At 43.5% G+C, this 17,965-nt stretch overlaps 1 protein-coding gene across 1 annotated transcript in view; it reads left to right on the top strand.

Annotated features, from left to right (window-relative positions):
* FBXO15 (F-box protein 15) overlaps positions 1–17,965 on the top strand; it is a 156,030-nt gene that overhangs the window by 62,572 nt on the left and 75,493 nt on the right. Inside the window, exon 4 of the mRNA XM_063450479.1 lies at positions 2,137–2,241. Within this exon, the coding sequence (XP_063306549.1) occupies positions 2,137–2,241 (105 nt within the window). The remainder of the gene's footprint in view (positions 1–2,136; positions 2,242–17,965) is intronic.

Below are 17,965 nucleotides of genomic sequence, written 5' to 3'. Positions count from 1 at the left end.
GCCAGATACAGTTGCTAATAAGATTTTGCAGTAAAATCCTATACTTCGGTCATTCCTTTCTGAACCAGGCAGAAATAAAGGATGCCAGACGGTTCTTACTTTTTGTTCTAGTTCTCAAATCGATCGTTCAGAATTTTACAACTGATGCTTCAGGTCTCAGCTAGATTCTCATAGGGATGAAGGGAAATTAGCTGAGATAATTTGTAAAAACTTAACCAACTACATAGGACCGAAGGCTAGCTGGATAGCTCTTTGCCTTTCAGATAAAGACCAGGTATTATCTTATCCAGATCTGGTGAGATAGTTCTACATCGGTAGCAATTATGTACAAACAAGGTCATCTTGTTTGAAAAATCTTGTTCCAGGATTTGCTTGGGTTAGTTTTTCTTAGGTCTTTTCACTTATGCATAGAACTTAATATTCCTCTGTTTAGCTGTAGCATTGAGTAGTCAACATTTACTACAAAGCAGATTGGTTCATACTCCTTGATCTTCACCCAAACGATAGTAAGAATTTGATTTTCCAGTTATGGAACTGTGACTTCTAGATCAAACAGCATGAAGTGTTTCATTGGACAAGCTTGGACAGAGCCGTAAGCTTTGGTTTCCTTTTCTTTCTTGGGAATTCCAGTCTAACCTATAGTTTCCTCCTGGTTCCCTATTTCCCAAGATCCTATAGGATGGGAAAGGTGATAATGATAGTCTTCCTCCCGTTGGTGGCAAGTAGCTGTTTCACCGTTCATCAAAAATTTTCCGGAGGAATCTTTGGGGACCTTAACTGTAAATAGGCATCCTGGAATTCTCAAGGGTACCGCTTCTCAAATTTGTTGTAATGCTGACGACCTGGTTTATGTATACCAGATACTGAAGGATAATGTTTTGTCTCAGGAAATTATTGACAATTTATTTTACTATAAATGGATCTTGTTCCAAGATGTATTCCAAGTATGGAAGGTGTTGTTTTTTTAAGATATTGGTTCTTAGAAAAACAGGCATCCGCTTCAAAGTTTTAACCTCTTCTTTTTTTGTTCGGATGGGCTTTGCGGATGGTTTAAAGCCAGAGATCCTCAAGGTCAAATTTTGGTTATCAGTTGATTTTCAGAGGTTTGTCTCCAAATCACCAGTATCTGCTAGGCTCTTTCGTGGTTAGTTCCTATCTTCAGGGAATCTTTTCCGCAGGGGATCTACTTTTTGGTTTTTTTTTTACTCTGCTGATTTGAGTCTTCAGTCTAGGTCTTTGGGGGTAGTCGCCAAAATATTTTTGGAAAGGACTTCAAGTTTCATTTTTCAGCAGGAGAAAGTGGAGTTAAGTTGGATTCTTTAATTCTTCTCAATCTTCCATCTAACATTATTTTTCTAACTTTTCCCAACAGCGTTCTAGGGTCTTGGAATTCTAATTCCACTGCCTGGGCGTTTAGTTCTCGTCTACGTTACCTTAAAGGTCTGCATTCGTTAGTTTTTCTCATCTACACCTATCTCCATTGAAGCTCCTTCGATCAGTTATGTTCAGATCGGTTGTTAGAGGGCTTCTGCTATACATTCTCTCGATTTCATAACAGCCTCGAGGTGATCTCTTCACTCACTTTGGTCTGTTGATCTTGGAAGATACAACTTTGGTTGCAGATTTTTTGCAGTGAGACTTGAGTCCCGCCCTAAGGGATTGCTTTTGGAGATCCCAGTCGTAAAGCACTGCCTCTAATCTGAAGGGAAAAACATACATTTTTACTTACCGTAAATTTCTTTTTCCAGAAGATTAGAGGCAGTGCTTACTTTCCCCCCCACATTTGTTCATAGTCTGAGTGGTACGGTTATTCGGATTTTGTAATTTCTGGGGATGTCTTGGATAGGAAGCAATTTATAAGGCCAAAGGTTAATTGGGGGAGGTCCTTGAAAAGTTTTGGAGATTGCCTGCCTGTTTTTTCCCTCCAGGTGATGAAATCCCGGTCGTAAAGCACTGCCTCTAATCTGAAGGGAAAATAAATTTACGGTAAGTAAAAATGTATGTTTATTTTTATTTGCTCATTACAAACAGCTGATAATTTTTATTACAAAAATGTGTGTATGTATGTATGTATAAATGTTTGTATACATGAAATGTAAATTTTAGAATAAGCTTTTTTTTTTCTGTTTCCCCTAGCCTTCCATCTGAAATACTTCTGAAAATATTTTCATATTTAGACGTGGTCTCACTCATCTGTATTGGCAGTGTTAATAGAAACTTTTTTCAACTTTCTAAGGATAAGTAAGAAAAATAGAGATTGGATTATTATGCACATTTCTTTTCTTAATATCTTCCTCATTATTGTATGTTTGTTCGTGTATAGAGGATCAGACATTTACACTACTTTAGACTATAAGTGAACAACAAAACACAAATGTGAATCTTATGATTGTGCAGGTTGCTTTTTGGTTTGCAGGGATAAAAAAAATAATGAAACAAATCAAACCCATGAAAGAGTTTCCCTCTAAAAACTTACATTTTAATGAAAAAGGCAGATTCAGGTACCCAAAAGTATGCTGTATTACTTTAAAGTTAGCAGCAAGTGTTTGCTTTTCTGTATTGTTTCTAACAAATCTTATAATTTAGCATTATTGGGATTATTTATACTTTATTAGAGATATTTGTATTCAAAATGCAGCTGTGATGTGTGAATTTCTAATTATTAAAATATATGTAAATAATGGAACCATTTGTTTTCTCTAAATGTCTTATGCTTGTATATATCTGTACAGTTCTTAGAATACTGTATACTCTAGCATTGGGAATACAAACATGTACGCAGTCTGCCCGGAAAAAGTCCAGCTATAATGTTAATATAACGAGAATGGGAACGGCTTGTGCTTGTCAGGATTATATTGATCCAGCACGCAGAAAAGTCTCACACCTTAGAACTAAGGGTTACGTCTTACCGGGCATTAGAATGGCCGGTCTTAACGTACACGAGAATAGTCAGAAAACTAGCCGAGGTCAGGGACACAGAATGAGACACAGCGACAATCAAAAGCCAAAAATCAAGGGTACCAGAAATCAGGGAAGTCAAAATGAAGCCAAAATCAAAAACCAGAAAAACATGATCAGGAACACACTCTCGGATAACCATCTAAGGGAAACCATGACAGGGCAATGAGCTAAGCAATAAGTGATTTTAAATAACCCTCTTGCAGAGCCGATTGGCTGTACCTAGCCCTTGACCCCAAAACGTGCATGTACGTCTTGTGTGACGTCACCCGCATGCCGACGTCATTTTTACCATGGACGGACATAGGGCTATATAACTGCGTGGGTCCACAGCGACCGGCGTGCACTGACATGCTGCAAAAGCCAGGAATCATGGCAGATGACCGCCGAGTGGCACTCCCTCGATCTTTGGAAGGTAATTATCTCAGTTTTTGCCACATGGAGACGAAGGAATACGTGACAGCGCGACATTGATGTAACCTGGCATCCAAGGAGAGTGGACTGGAATGCACAAGCGTGAACAATGACAACTTCACTGTACTAGTTAATGGGGATGTCAGACACCGTTGAGTGAGCATGTGTACTGTGTGACTGAGCGAGTAGTGCAACAAATCTGCATCAAATTTTACATCAAGTTTGAACATTTCTCCTTGGAAACTATTTAGATGATTCAGAAGACTTTCGTGGACGCTGCAGTGAATGCAGCACAAATCAGTGTGGCAAAAACGCTTCAAAGATGGTTGAGAATCTGTTGAAAGATTTGGCGCCCTGTTACTTCTATCTTTTCCCAAAACTAAAATCATACTTTGAAAGGGAAGAGATTTCAGACTGTCGATGAGATTGAGGTAAATACGATGAGACAGCTGATGGATATTGCAACAAAGTATTTTGCAGAGTGTTTTGTACAGTGGAGTAGACGCTGGGAGAACTGTGTGAGGTCCCAGGTTGCCCACTTTGAAGGCGACTGAGGCATCATTGTCCTATATACAATGTTTCTTGTATCTTCAATAAATGTCTATTTTTCATTTTACTTTCCATACAGACCTCGTATTCCTAACACTATAGTGTTTCCCTGATTTTGTTGTACACCATTGAGGGTTTAAAAGGACAGGGGCATTTTAACCCTCATTCATTGAGATTAGATGGTCTTGGTGCCTTTAGAGTCCCTTTAAAGATGTGCTGAAAGGGACCCTGTAGGCATTGTATCTGCTTCATCTCATTGAGCTGGTTATGGTGTCTGGCATCCCCTTTCATTCAATGTTAAACTGTGTTTAATGTTTTTATAGTTTAATGCTAAATTAGAGTCCCCAGCAGCCCATACCCTCTGTGCTGCTTGGGCTAATGAGGAAGTATGAGCCTGAGTAGCAATGGGTAGCTGTGATTGGCTGAGATTGTCAACTGGCTGTTTTTAGCATATCAGAGCTTCCACTGTCTGTATGAATGTGTATGACTACAAGGAAGTATGTAATCTCTGCCCTAGCTATACCTCCAGTAGGTGGCAGACTCCTGGTGGCCAGGGACCCTTATTTAGTAGCAAACTGTTCAAAGATGGTTCGAATGGAAGTAACAGTGCCAAGAGACTCCAGGCAATATAATACATTTACAGAGATGACATGGTTATAGTGACTACAGTGTCCATTTAAATGTGCATTTAAAGCATCAAACTTTAGTTTAATGAATCAGGTTTAGGAGTCAAATAGCTTGTTTCTGATAATTAAATCACTTTTGTTTCTGCTTATTGAAAGCTGCTAAAAAGGGGACGGGAAAACAGTTCCCTGTAATTATTATTTATGGCTTTCAAAAAAGACTTGTAATTTTATTAACATTACCTCCTCCATTCCCATATTTGGATCCTATTCTGTTTTGTTATTGACCAGTTTGAGTTTTTTTTTTTTCACTGTTCATGTTGTAGTAATATTGCTATAAATGAATAAATATGCAAATGTTCTTTTAAAGTAACTCTAAGCACTATAACTACTACAGTATGCTGTAGTGTGTATGGTGCCTGGAATCCCTGAACTCCATCTGCAGTAATCTGTAAAAACGTTTACAAATAGTTTGACTCTTCTAATTTAGTTTATATTTCCACATTATCATTTCACTATTCATTCGAAATTTAATTAGTATTCATTGACTAAGAGCAGCAGACACGCTCAGCCATCAAATTCTGTTTCATGCACATGCTGAAGCTGTTATGGTGGCTATAGTGTCCCTTTAAGTCAATTTAAAATATCAATGCTTTTCAACAATAATGAGTACTATTTACTTTATAGTAATTTTGCTTGGGGTTGGTTATAAACTTCAAAGCGTCTTCTTAGCCTTAAATGGTCAGGAATTAGTTTTTAGAGAAAGCTATTAGTTTATCTAATAAAATATTAACTTTCTGGTCCCAAGTTTGTTTAATTTACTTGTTATAATTAAAAATAGATATCTCTTTTATATAGTAAATATATGCCAAACAAAACATAGTAATTCAATAATAATTTTTAACGCCTTAAGGACGGTGGACGTACTAGGTACGTCCGACAAAAACGGTCCTTAAGGACCATGGACGTACTAGATACGTCCGCAGTATTTCATAGTACTTACCTGATTGCTGCCATTCCCCTGCCAGCGATCGGTGTTGCTCCCAGTCTGGCGGGACTGCCTGACAGCCCAGACACTCCCCCTTGGCAAATTAGACCCCCGCAGGCCATGTGGTCGCTCTGAAAAAGCGGTCACATGGTCACAATCTGTGTCCATAGTGCTGCCTGCAGGGAGACTGCCTGAACTGACAGGCAGTCTCCCTGCATCTGTAAAATAAAAAAAATATATTCGTAAATAAATTAAAAAAAAATATTTTTATATATTTAAGGCCTTGGCCTCTAGTTGTGGGAGGGGCTAGATTTCCCCTTAAAAGGGCTGACCATCCACTCCCAACTTATCGTGGATTGTCTGGGACTCTGAGGACTACTTCCGGTTTCAGTCCGCCATCTTGTTTCTTACCTGATTGTCTCTAGTGGTCCTGGATCCGGTTCTACGCTTACCTGACCGCTTTCCAAACCGTTCGTTATCCCACGACCCCTTCCGGCGTTCTCGCAGCCCGGTCTCCGCACGGCTAGTGATTCCAGAACCGTAAGTCACATACTTGCCGTAAAGCAACGGTCGCAAAGTGACACTGCTTTCGTTTACTTCGGCCGTTCGGTTAAAGTCCCTGTTCGTTAACTTACATGGCCATCCATCTATTTGCAGGCGCATTCGGTAAAAATGTTCCAGTTAGTTTTATACACAGTTTGCTCTACGTGTTAGTTTCGTGCTTTAAACGCACGAATGCAGTCATTCGTTTCGTTTCTCTACTCTGTACGTTCGTATGTTTCATCAAGTTATTTCATACAGATTCGTTTCGAAATTTTGCAGTGCATACGAACAATTAGGTTAAACTATTATTCCATACAGGGGAATCCTCCCCGATCTACAGTTTTAATAGCTATGAGACTGTTCACGAATTCAGCTGCTAGACCTGATTGTTAAGTCAGATGCCCCCTATTAGTAATGAACTATATTTCAGTTAAAATAAGGTGCTTATGAGTTGTGGTTTTGTATATAATTTAGACTGGTTGATATTTCTATATGTAACTGACTGTTGTCATGATGTTTGTGATAACTTTGTCAGAATATTTGCCTTATTAGGTTATTTCAGGTTTTATTACTATAACTTAGTAGTTCGTATACATAGAAACATAGAATGTGTTGGCAGATAAGAACCATTCGGCCCTTCTAGTCTGCCCAATTTTCTAAATACTATCATTGGTCCGTGGCCTTATCTTATAGTTAGGATAGCCTTATGCCTATCCCACGCATGCTTAACCTCCCTCACTGTGTTAACCTCTACCACTTCAGCTGGAAGGCTATTCCATGCATCCACTACCCTCTCAGTAAAATAATACTCCCTGATATTATTTTTAAACTTTTGGCCCTCGAAGACTATGTCCTCTTGTTGTGGTAGTTTTTCTTCTTTTAAATATAATCTCCTCCTTTACAGTGTTGATTCCCTTTATGTATTTAAATGTTTCTATCATATCCCCCCCGTCTCGTCTTTCCTCCAAGCTACACACGTTAAGATCCTTTAACCTTTCCTACTAAGTGTTATCCTGCAATCCATGAACCATGGATACATTAACATTTCATTTTACTTGGGTGCCCTGGTCATACTGACGGTTGCTTTACAAGCACAAAAACCCGTCATCTGCCTCTGTCATATTCTCACTGCTCGCCAATATTATATGGTAGGTTCCTTGTTTTAATTCGGGCCCACGATCTGGCCCACTACAATGTACTCATACGAAAAAATACTCATGCAAGTCCTATCCATGGGTCGCAGCACGTCATCTACTTCCACCCTCTCGTTCATATTTTTCTGCTTAGCATCAGCCTTACTCACACTTTCAGGTACGATTTCATAACCCTGTACATTTTCTATTTTTAGTGTGGTACTGGCTTTCTGAGATTTAGGTTGTCCAACTAGGTTTCTGGTCTTAATCCATAAGCTAGTGGTCCCGCGAGGCCAACACCCATCCTCATACTCTGAGGTAAACGTCCCTCGGGCCAAATCATAGTTAGCCGCCTCGCATGGTCGCATAGAGAGGGCCTCCCATGTCACTCCCATTCTATCTTATGCTTTAGTTATCACCGAGAGGCCGACACCCCGCCACAACGTTTCGGTGGTCTCATATTTCCCCTCGGACCAACGCATAGGTAGCGCCTCTCATGCCACTTGGCAATTAGCAGGGACTCCTCTGTCACGTTCTCAATAGCATAATTCTTCGCCGCTTGGCATCTAGCTAGCCTACCAGTACCCGGCCACTTTTGTCTCAGAATAGTAATGTTTGCTGTGGAATCTTTTTTTGGGTAAACTTCTTTTTGCCGCCTTAACCTAAAATTACTCAAAACTATAGTGTCCTGGATAATATTTCATCACTTTCCCATAACAACCAAACCAACCATTATTAGAACTTCACGGCTCCATCCCTACGACATCTATATTTCGTGCTTTAGGTTCGCTTACTATTAACTAGGCTCGACCTAAATGCAAACCTTTTTTCAGGACACTCCTTCCGTAAAGGTGCAGCATCTGCAGCCTCCTCCAACTACATTCTAGCTCATATCATCAAGGCTATGGGACGCTGGAAACCCTCCTCCTATACTCTTTACATTCCAAACCCAGTTTAAGAGTTAAGACAAGCTTTTCATGACTCGTCCAAATAAACAATGTTTTGTTATGTGAATTAATTTTGTATGGTACTTTTCTTTTTGCCCACTTTTATTACAGGCCTACTGCTTTGTCGGTTCCGGCACACCACAACCGACTGTCCATTTGTATATGTTTATTAGTTTAATATGTTATGTTACCTTTTTTCATTACGGCCAGATTGCCCCGACTACAAATATGCATATATTAAAGGGACACTATAGTCACCTGAACAACTTCAGCTTAATGAGGTTGTTTAGGTGAGTGCTACAGCTACCCGGAGCCTTTTTCTTGTAAGCACTGTATTTTCTGAGAAAATGCAGTGTTTACATTGGAAGCTTGGAACACCTCTTGTTGCAGTCAATCAGACGGCCACCAGAGGGACTTCCGAGTTCAGAGGCCCTAAAAAGGCCTCTCGTCCGATGCATTCTGGGTGAATGCATCAGACGGGCTATCAGCACACAAAGCACTGTGAACGCGCTTTGTGTGCTGACAGCCTGTCAGCACTGCTGTGGGCGTGGCTTCAGCTGACAGCTGAAGCCCGAACCCACAGGGATGCTGTCTGGCCACAATAGTGGTTGAAGGGAGGGGGGGGACGGACCAACTCTCCTCCCCCCCCCCCCCGGCCCCCACCCCTGAGCGGTGAGTGGGGGCCCTAAAAATAAGGGTGGCACATACTGCCCCCCCGGCCCCCACCCCTGTGCGGCGGGTGGGGGCACTAAAATTATCAATAAGGGGGGACCTATTGTCCCCCCCCGGCCCCCACCCCTGTGCGGTGGGTGGGGGCCTTAAAATAAAAAATAAGGGGGGGACATACTGCCCCCCCCCGGCCCCCACCCCTGTGCGGCGGGTGGGGGCCCTAAAATTCACAATAAGGGGGGGGGCCTACTGCCCCCCCCCCCGGCCCCCACCCCTGAGCGGTGGGTGGGGGCCCTAAAATTCACAATAAGGGGGAGACCTACTGCCCCCCCCCCCCGGCCCCCACCCCTGAGCGGTGGGTGGGGGCCCTAAAATTCACAATAGGGGGGGGACCTACTGTCCCCCCCCGGCCCCCACCCCTGTGCGGCGGGTGGGGGCCCTAAAATTCACAATAAGGGGGGGGACCTACTGCCCCCCCCCCGGCCCCCACCCCTGAGCGGTGGGTGGGGGCCCTAAAATTATCAATAGGGGGGGACCTATTGTCCCCCCCCGGCCCCCACCCCTGAGCGGTGGGTGGGGGCCCTAAATACAAAGGGGGTGGGGACCCTAGTTAACCCTCTCCCCCCCCCCCCCAAAAAAAAAAAAAACTTATCTCCCTACCTACCCCCTCACCCTAAAAATAATGAGGGGGGACCCTTTAACTAAAAACCTGTAAAGAAAAAAAAAAATAAGATAAAAACAACTTACCATTCGATGTTTTCTTTCTTCTAAAATCTTCTTTCTTCAGCCCCAAAAAAGGCCAAATAAAAATCCATAATAACCGACGCAATAAAAAAAAAAAAAAAAAAAACCCGAGCGCAAAAAAAATAATCCATCTTCACCCATGGAGGGCTCCGCGCAGACTGAGCTCCGCAGGGCGGGGGAAGGCTTATAAAGCCTTGCCCCGCCCTGCAATTAGGCTAAGAACACTCTGATTGGTGGGTTTAAGCCAATCAGAGTGCTCTTTGTCATTTTACAAGCGTGGGAAAGTTCTTTGGAATTTTCCCACGCTTGTAAAATGACACAGAGCAATGTGATTGGATGGCTTGAAATCCATCCAATCACAGTGCTCTTTGTCATTTTACAAGCGTGGGAAAGTTCTTTGGAATTTTCCCACGCTTGTAAAATGACACAGAGCACTGTGATTGGATGGATTTCAAGCCATCCAATCACATTGCTCTGTGTCATTTTACAAGCGTGGGGAAATTCCAAAGAACTTTCCCACGCTTGTAAAATGACAAAGAGCACTGTGATTGGATGGCTTGAAATCCATCCAATCACAGTGCTCTTTGTCATTTTACAAGCGTGGGAAAATTCCAAAGAACTTTCCCACGCTTGTAAAATGACACAGAGCACGGTGATTGGATGGCTTGAAATCCATCCAATCACAGTGCTCTTTGTCATTTTACAAGCGTGGGAAAATTCCAAAGAACTTTCCCACGCTTGTAAAATGACACAGAGCACTGTGATTGGATGGCTTGAAATCCATCCAATCACAGTGCTCTGTGTCATTTTACAAGCGTGGGAAAATTCCAAAGAACTTTCCCACGCTTGTAAAATGACAAAGAGCACTCTGATTGGCTTAAACCCACCAATCAGAGTGTTCTTAGCCTAATTGCAGGGCGGGGCAAGGCTTTATAAGCCTTCCCCCGCCCTGCGGAGCTCAGTCTGCGCGGAGCCCTCCATGGGTGAAGATGGATTATTTTTTTTTGCGCTCGGTTTTTTTTTTTTTTTTTTAATTGCGTCGGTTATTATGGATTTTTATTTGGCCTTTTTTGGGGCTGAAGAAAGAAGATTTTAGAAGAAAGAAAACATCGAATGGTAAGTTGATTTTATCTCATTTTTTTACAGGTTTTTAGTTAATGGTCCCCCCTCATTATTTTTAGGGTGAGGGGGGTAGGTAGGGAGATATTTTTTTTGGGGGGGGGAGGGTTAACTAGGGTCCCCCCCCCCCTTTGTATTTAGGGCCCCCACCCACCGCTCAGGGGTGGGGGCCGGGGGGGGACAATAGGTCCCCCCCCCTTATTGATAATTTTAGGGCCCCCACCCGCCGCTCAGGGGTGGGGGCCGGGGGGGGGGGACAGTAGGTCCCCCCCCCTATTGATAATTTTAGGGCCCCCACCCGCCGCTCAGGGGTGGGGGCCGGGGGGGGGACAGTAGGTCCCCCCCCCCTTATTGATAATTTTAGGGCCCCCACCCGCCGCTCAGGGGTGGGGGCCGGGGGGGGACAGTAGGTCCCCCCCCTTATTGATCATTTTAGGGCCCCCACCCGCCGCTCAGGGGTGGGGGCCGGGGGGGGGGACAGTAGGTCCCCCCCCTTACTGATCATTTTAGGGCCCCCACCCGCCGCACAGGGGTGGGGGCCGGGGGGGGGACAGTAGGTCCCCCCCCTTACTGATCATTTTAGGGCCCCCACCCGCCGCTCAGGGGTGGGGGCCGGGGGGGGGCAGTAGGTCCCCCCCCTCATTGATAATTGTAGGGCCCCCACCCGCCGCTCAGGGGTGGGGGCCGGGGGGGGACAGTAGGTCCCCCCCTCATTGATAATTTTAGGGCCCCCACCCGCCGCACAGGGGTGGGGGCCGGGGGGGGACAGTAGGTCCCCCCCTCATTGATAATTTTAGGGCCCCCACCCGTCGCACAGGGGTGGGGGCCGGGGGCTGACAGTAGGTCCCCCCCCCTCATTGATAATTTTAGGGCCCCCACCCGCCGCACAGGGCGGGTGGGGGCCCTAAATTATTATTGATAATTTTAGAAAGCGAGCTGAGCTGTCAGTCAGACAGCTCAGCTCGCGAACGCGCATTCCGCGCACATGCGCGGTAAAGCGCTCAGGTTCTTCATAGGGCGGCATTCAATGCCGCTCTATGAAGAACGCGATTGGTCCAGCGCGAAGCCGTCCCATTGTGCCCCGCGATTTCGTCATTTTGACGAAAAAGGGGGCGCGGCCTAGCGGGGAGCTCGGCGCTGGAACGGAGGTAAGTTTTTAATATAAAAACACCGATTTTTTTTTTTTTAATGAATGAAAGTTCATATAAAAGCAAGAAGGAAGGCTGGGGGACCTGTCTTTCTTGCTTTTATATGGTGACTATAGAGTCCCTTTAATATAAAAATACACTTATTAAATTACACGTGTGTGTGTGTGTGTGTGTGTATATATAATATATATATATATATATATATAGTGTGTGTGTGTGTGTGTGTGTGTATATATATATATATATATATATATATATATATATATATATATATAAATTACATAATTAATGTTATAAATACACGTAGACTTCAAATATATAAATGTTTTAATTCTATGTGCATATTTATGTAATATTTTTACATAATTAGTTAATTTTATTGATTGCAATTTGAGGGACCTGCCTGACCACCAAGCCCAGGGAATTTAATTTGCTAGCACTGTATTTAACCCTGTAACTTTCCATGACACCCTAAAACCTGTACATGGGGGTACTGTTTTACTCGGGAGACTTCTCTGAACACAAATATTAGTGTTTCAAAACCGTAAAACATATCACAGGGATGATATTGTCAGTGAAAGTGACGTGTTTTGCATTTTTCACACACAAACGGCCCTTTCACTGATGATATTGTTATGATACGTTTTACTGTTTTGAAACACTAGTATTTGTGTTCAGCGAAGTCTCCCGAGTATAACAGTATTCCTCATGTACATGTTTTACAGTATTTTTTTTTTTTTTAATTTGACAATTTTTATTGAAGTTTGTCAGGGGTACAGAAGAGAAAGGGAGAGTAGGGGAGTAGTGGCAAACAATTTACATATCACATACATCTTGTCTTGTTATCATTTCACATGGATATTTATCTATAACCCATTAATAAATAGTCTCGTGATACTATAGATATTTTCACTATTTTGTGTTACCCAGTGCCCAAATGGGCTCGAACGTGACCCTGTGGGGTGTTTATTCGTTCGTGCGTGGTTGTAGCAAAGGGGTTTAAAATTTTAATGTCCGTATGCCACTAGGAAAAGTGAACTTGGAGATAAAAGAAGAAGAGGAGGGGGGAGCGGGTGGGGGGGGGGGGGGTGGGTTCCCAGGTGTGTGACCGCTGGTGGCTTCTTCTGTAGGACATCAATTTTTCTTGCACATTTGTTGTGGAGTTGCAACCTAATCATTGTTGTTCATGATACCCATAATTGTACACATTAAGCAATAGGTTACAAGTTTATGTTTTTGAGGGGCACAGCTGTCGATTCGTAGTTATGTGTCGCTATTATCTCAATTGGAGGGTTTAGCTTTATTGTCCATGTATGTTTGCCAGGCTTCCCAAGCCTGTGGCCAGACTTTTTTATGATTCTCTGATCGTCTGGCTGCTAGTTCGTAACGTTTGGTTATGTCTATTGTTTGTATGCATTCCGATATCGTAGGTGGGATATTCGATTTCCAATGTCTACTGATAGCTGTCAGTGCAGCTAGAAGTATATGGTAAGTTAGATATTTTTGCCTGTTCAGCAACCCTGTAGGAAGAAGTTGGAGGAGGTACGTTTCTGGTTTATGGGGTAGTAGTATTTTTGCGCTGTCTTGTATAGCGTTAGTTATATTAAGCCAGAATGGTTTTAATAAGGGACAGGACCACCAGATGTGGAGCATCGTACCTTTGTGCTGTTGGCATCTCCAACAGAGGTCTGATGCCTGCGGGTATGCCGTTTTTAAGCGTGTGGGTACTAGATACCACCTATATAAAATTTTCCGGGTTAGTTCCATATGTGATATGCATTTAGATAGTGTGGGATGTGCCAGGAGGATCTCTTTCCATTGTTGCTCATTAAGAGCGTATCCAAATTCCCTTTCCCATGCTCTAATAAATGAGAGCTTTGCGTGGTCTTTTGGAGGGTGCATCGTTTGATATAAGATCGATATCAGTCTTTTGGGGGTTGAGAGACGTGAGCATATTTTTTCTACTATCGTCAGCTGTAGCCCCTGTACATTATTAGTTCCTGTCAAAGTTTGCTTGCGGAGCCATGATTGTAGCTGCATGTAGGGGAATGAAGCAGCCTGAGGCAGATTATATGTGGTTGTTAAGTCAGTGAGATGTCTAAGTGTATTTTCCCGAAGTAGTTGGTGTAGGTGTGTCACTCCATGCCGGTGCCACATGGCGTAATTGAAGTTCGGTATCATGTAGTGCAGTGCTTTTATAGGCATGGCAGGTGATATTTTGCCCGTCCATCCCATAGTGCGGCAGTATTTGTCCCATGTGGACAGAGTAAGGGCTGTGGTCGGGAGCAGTTTAGTCATGGTTGGTCTGTGGTTTTGGGGGAGCCATGCTAGGATATTAATGGGTATGTTTTGTGAATGGTGCGCCTCCAGCGACATCCATTGGGTTGGGTGATCTCTGTTACAGGCCACTAATAGGGGGCTTAAAACGGCTGCCCTGTAGTAGCTGTCTAGGTTGGGTGCTCCCATTCCCCCTTGTTTACGTGGCATGTATAGTGTGCTTTTCGCTACTCGTGCTTTTTGTTTGTGCCATATAAATTTTAATAGTACCTGTTGAGCCTCTTGTATAAATTTGAATGGTATTTTTATGGGTAATGTCCTAAATAGATATTGCAGTTTGGGCACTATAATCATTTTAATTGCAGCAATTCTTCCTGACCAGGACATGTATTTGCTCTTCCAGCTGAGCAATAATTTTTTTATTTCAGTCAATTGTTTCTGATAGTTTGTTTTGTAAAGGTTTGCTAGGTTTGGGGTGATGTTAATTCCTAGGAACTTCAAATGGTCACTGCGCCAATCATATTTGAAGGTAGTACGTAGTCTCTGCAAGTCCGCCGTTGGGATGTTTATCCCCATTGCTTGTGTTTTGCTTATGTTGAGTTTATAATAAGAGCACTTGCTATATTGGGTCAGTGTTTGGTGAAAGTTGGGTAAGGATATGTGTGGTTGCTCCAAAGTCAGAAGAATGTCATCTGCGAAAAGTGTGAGTTTGTGTTCCTCTCCGTTGTTAATGATGCCGTGAATGTTGGGGTTATCTCTAATAAGTTGTGTCAGGGGTTCCAGTGATAGTATATAAAGGAGGGGTGACAGTGGGCAGCCTTGTCGCGATCCGTTGGTGATGTGGAATTGTTTGGAGCTAAATCCTCCATTAGTAACTTTCGCTGTTGGCCTAGAGTATAGGGCTCCTATCAGCTTTAAGAAGGTGTCTGGGAAGCCATATTTGATCAGGACAGCTTGGAGGAAGGGCCAGTGCAACCTGTCAAAAGCTTTTTCAGCATCAAGTGACAGCATGATGCACTGGGCCCCGCCTCCGCGCCGCCCCTGGAGTAGATCTAGGACCTTTCGGGTTCCGTCTGCCCCTTGTCTTCCACTAACGAATCCTACTTGGTCCTCATGAATTAGGGTTGGGATGATGTTCGTCAGTCTGTTGGAGAATATTTTAGCCAATAATTTAATGTCTGTTTTAAGCAAGGAGATTGGTCGTAGGTTTTGGCTTTTAATGGGGGGTTTCCCTGGCTTGGGTAACGTAGCTACATGTGCCATCAGCATTTCTTGGGGTATGTGACCTGTCGTGAGGACATGATTGAAGGTTTTTTCTAAGTGTGGGGTGAGGGTTGTCGCCATTGTCTTGTAATAGTAGTTCGTGAGTCCGTCTGGTCCCGGTGATTTGCCATGGGGAAGTGAGTGTATAGCTTGTTGTATTTCCTTTTGTGTGACTGGGTTTTGTAGTGTTGATATTTGTTGATTTGTTAATGTTGGGAGTGAAGACATTTGTAGGAAAGTTTGAATTTCCATAGGTGTGGGTTGGTGGAGGTTAGGATCATCTTTGAGATTGTATAATGTATGATAGTAGTCTGCCATTGTATCGTTGATGTCCTGTGGATTATGAATCTTGGTGCCTTGGGTTGAGAGCAGGAATGGGATTTTAGCATTAGACTGTTTTTGACGCAGCAGGGCCGCTAGATGTTTACCTGCTTTATTGCCCTGTGAGTACGAGGTTTGTTTCAGTTTATGTAATATGTGTGCGGTTTTGGAGATTGCTACATTGTTAATGCTTGTTATAGTGTCTTGGATTTCCTTTGCAAGTTGAGGAGTGGGATTTGTTATATTTGCTGCCGTTTTGTCTCTCAGGGTGCGTAGCATATCCAGGTGGTCCTGCTGCGCTTTCTTATTGAGATAGGAGGCCCTGCTAATGAGAAGCCCTCTGATGACCGCCTTATGGGCTTGCCACACGGTGGTTGGTTGAACTTCTGGTGTATCATTTATTTGGAAATACGTTGACAGGGCTTCTGTTAGTGTTTTGGAGAATGTCTGGTCATTTAGGAGCGAGTCATTTAATCGCCATGGTGGCCGTCCTCTATGTTGGTATGTCTCGGTCAGCTTTACTACTGTTGGGGCATGGTCTGACCATGTGATATCTTTAATCTCACTGTCTGTCAATCTAGGGAGTAATGTACCTGTTAGAAAAATGAAGTCTATTCTGGAGTATGATTTATGTACGGCAGAATAGAAGGAGAACGATTTCTCAGAAGGGTGGCTTAATCTCCAGGAGTCATAGAGACCGTAGTCCCCTAACAGTTTAGTAATAGCTTTGCTTTGTGACTTGAGCGTTTTGTGTCTAGGTGTTGTGGGGTGCAGTGTAGTATCCATATTCGGGTCAAGGGGGTGATTTAGATCTCCACAGAGAATAAGTGGTGTGGACTGGGTAGACGGGAGTGCAGAGAGCACTTTGTGTAAGAAATTGCGTTGGTGAGTATTGGGAGCATAGAAACTGACTATGGTATATTGCAAGTTATTAATGAGACAATGCAGTATTACATATCTCCCCTGTTTGTCCCTGGTTATGTTTAGTGTTTCAACTGTTAAGGAGGAATGAAGAAGGATTGAGGCCCCTCTCGATTTAGAGGAGTGGGTTGCGTGATATTGATGAGGGTAGTGTTGTGTGCCGAGATTGGGCACCCTGGAATTGACAAAGTGGGTCTCTTGTAGACAGAGGATGTCCGCCTGAATTTTCTTAGCTTCCTCTAGCACCATACGTCTCTTATGTGGGGTGTTCAATCCCCTGCAGTTATGTGAGTATATGTTCATATGATGGGTAAATGATACAGAGCGCTCGTTTGCATTGCCGCATTGTCTATAGAGGAATGCGGTATGAGTAAAATTTGTTTGGCGTGCTCCATGGAGCGCACCTGCGTATTTATGATGTTATACCTGGGTTCGGGAGTTTTAGGAGGGATGTGGAGAGGGAAGGGTAAAAAACAAAGTATATACAATGAGACCCAAACGTGGGTCATGACATTGTGGCCTCGTGCCACGGGGGAAGGACGCTGCATCGGCGTCTCTGAGTAAATGGCCGTTGGGCTCTCTTGGTTACATGTTGGTTGTGTCTCCGCAGATCTATGGAATATATATTGCTCTATTGTGCTGGCTGGTGTACCTTAGGGGAGGGTGAACCTGTCACAGGCGAAGGTTTAGTGGAGTGTTTTGCAGCTTATCGCTCTAATCCTCTGCATCATTTTCTCCACCATTATGTTTGGGTTCTCGGTGTTTTACTATCACATTGCATGCGTATCCTAGCTCAAGGGGGCATACTATGGTGCCGTCGGGGTGTGGGTATTATAGTCCCCTTGGGCAGGGCTTGTCAGCTATGACACCCTGTGTGCGCGTAACGTCACAGGTTTATTACCTTTTTGTGCTCTCGTTTTTTTTTTTTTTTTTTTTGCATGCAATCTGTCCCCTACATCAGAGGGTGTCCATACTAAGTGTTGTGGCAAATATGTGCTTGTTGAGCATTCTTGTGGGGAACCGTTATTCCTTATCAAGCATTCAGATACATTTTATACATCAGTTTGAACATATTGGCCTGTTTATCAGCACAGTCATATTTTACCCTGCTCAGTTATGGACTACTCTCCAGGTACATATCTAACAGTAGTGATTACCGTGAAGGGGTGGCGAGCTGGGGCGCCCCAAGCTGCTGATCTCGTCTCCACCTATACCATATAGGTCTCCCTTATTACTCTGTAGTTAGATTTATAAGGGGCCCTCACCCACCAACATCTAATAGGGCATGCACAGTATATATTAGTTGTGTTAGGGATGTATTGCTTAATCAAAGCAGATAACTTCATAT

This window comes from Pelobates fuscus, chromosome 4 (genome assembly GCF_036172605.1).
Source record: "Pelobates fuscus isolate aPelFus1 chromosome 4, aPelFus1.pri, whole genome shotgun sequence".
Classification (NCBI taxonomy): domain Eukaryota; kingdom Metazoa; phylum Chordata; class Amphibia; order Anura; family Pelobatidae; genus Pelobates; species Pelobates fuscus.
Note: the sequence above shows the minus strand (reverse complement) of the source record. Positions and strands in the feature narration are given on the sequence as shown.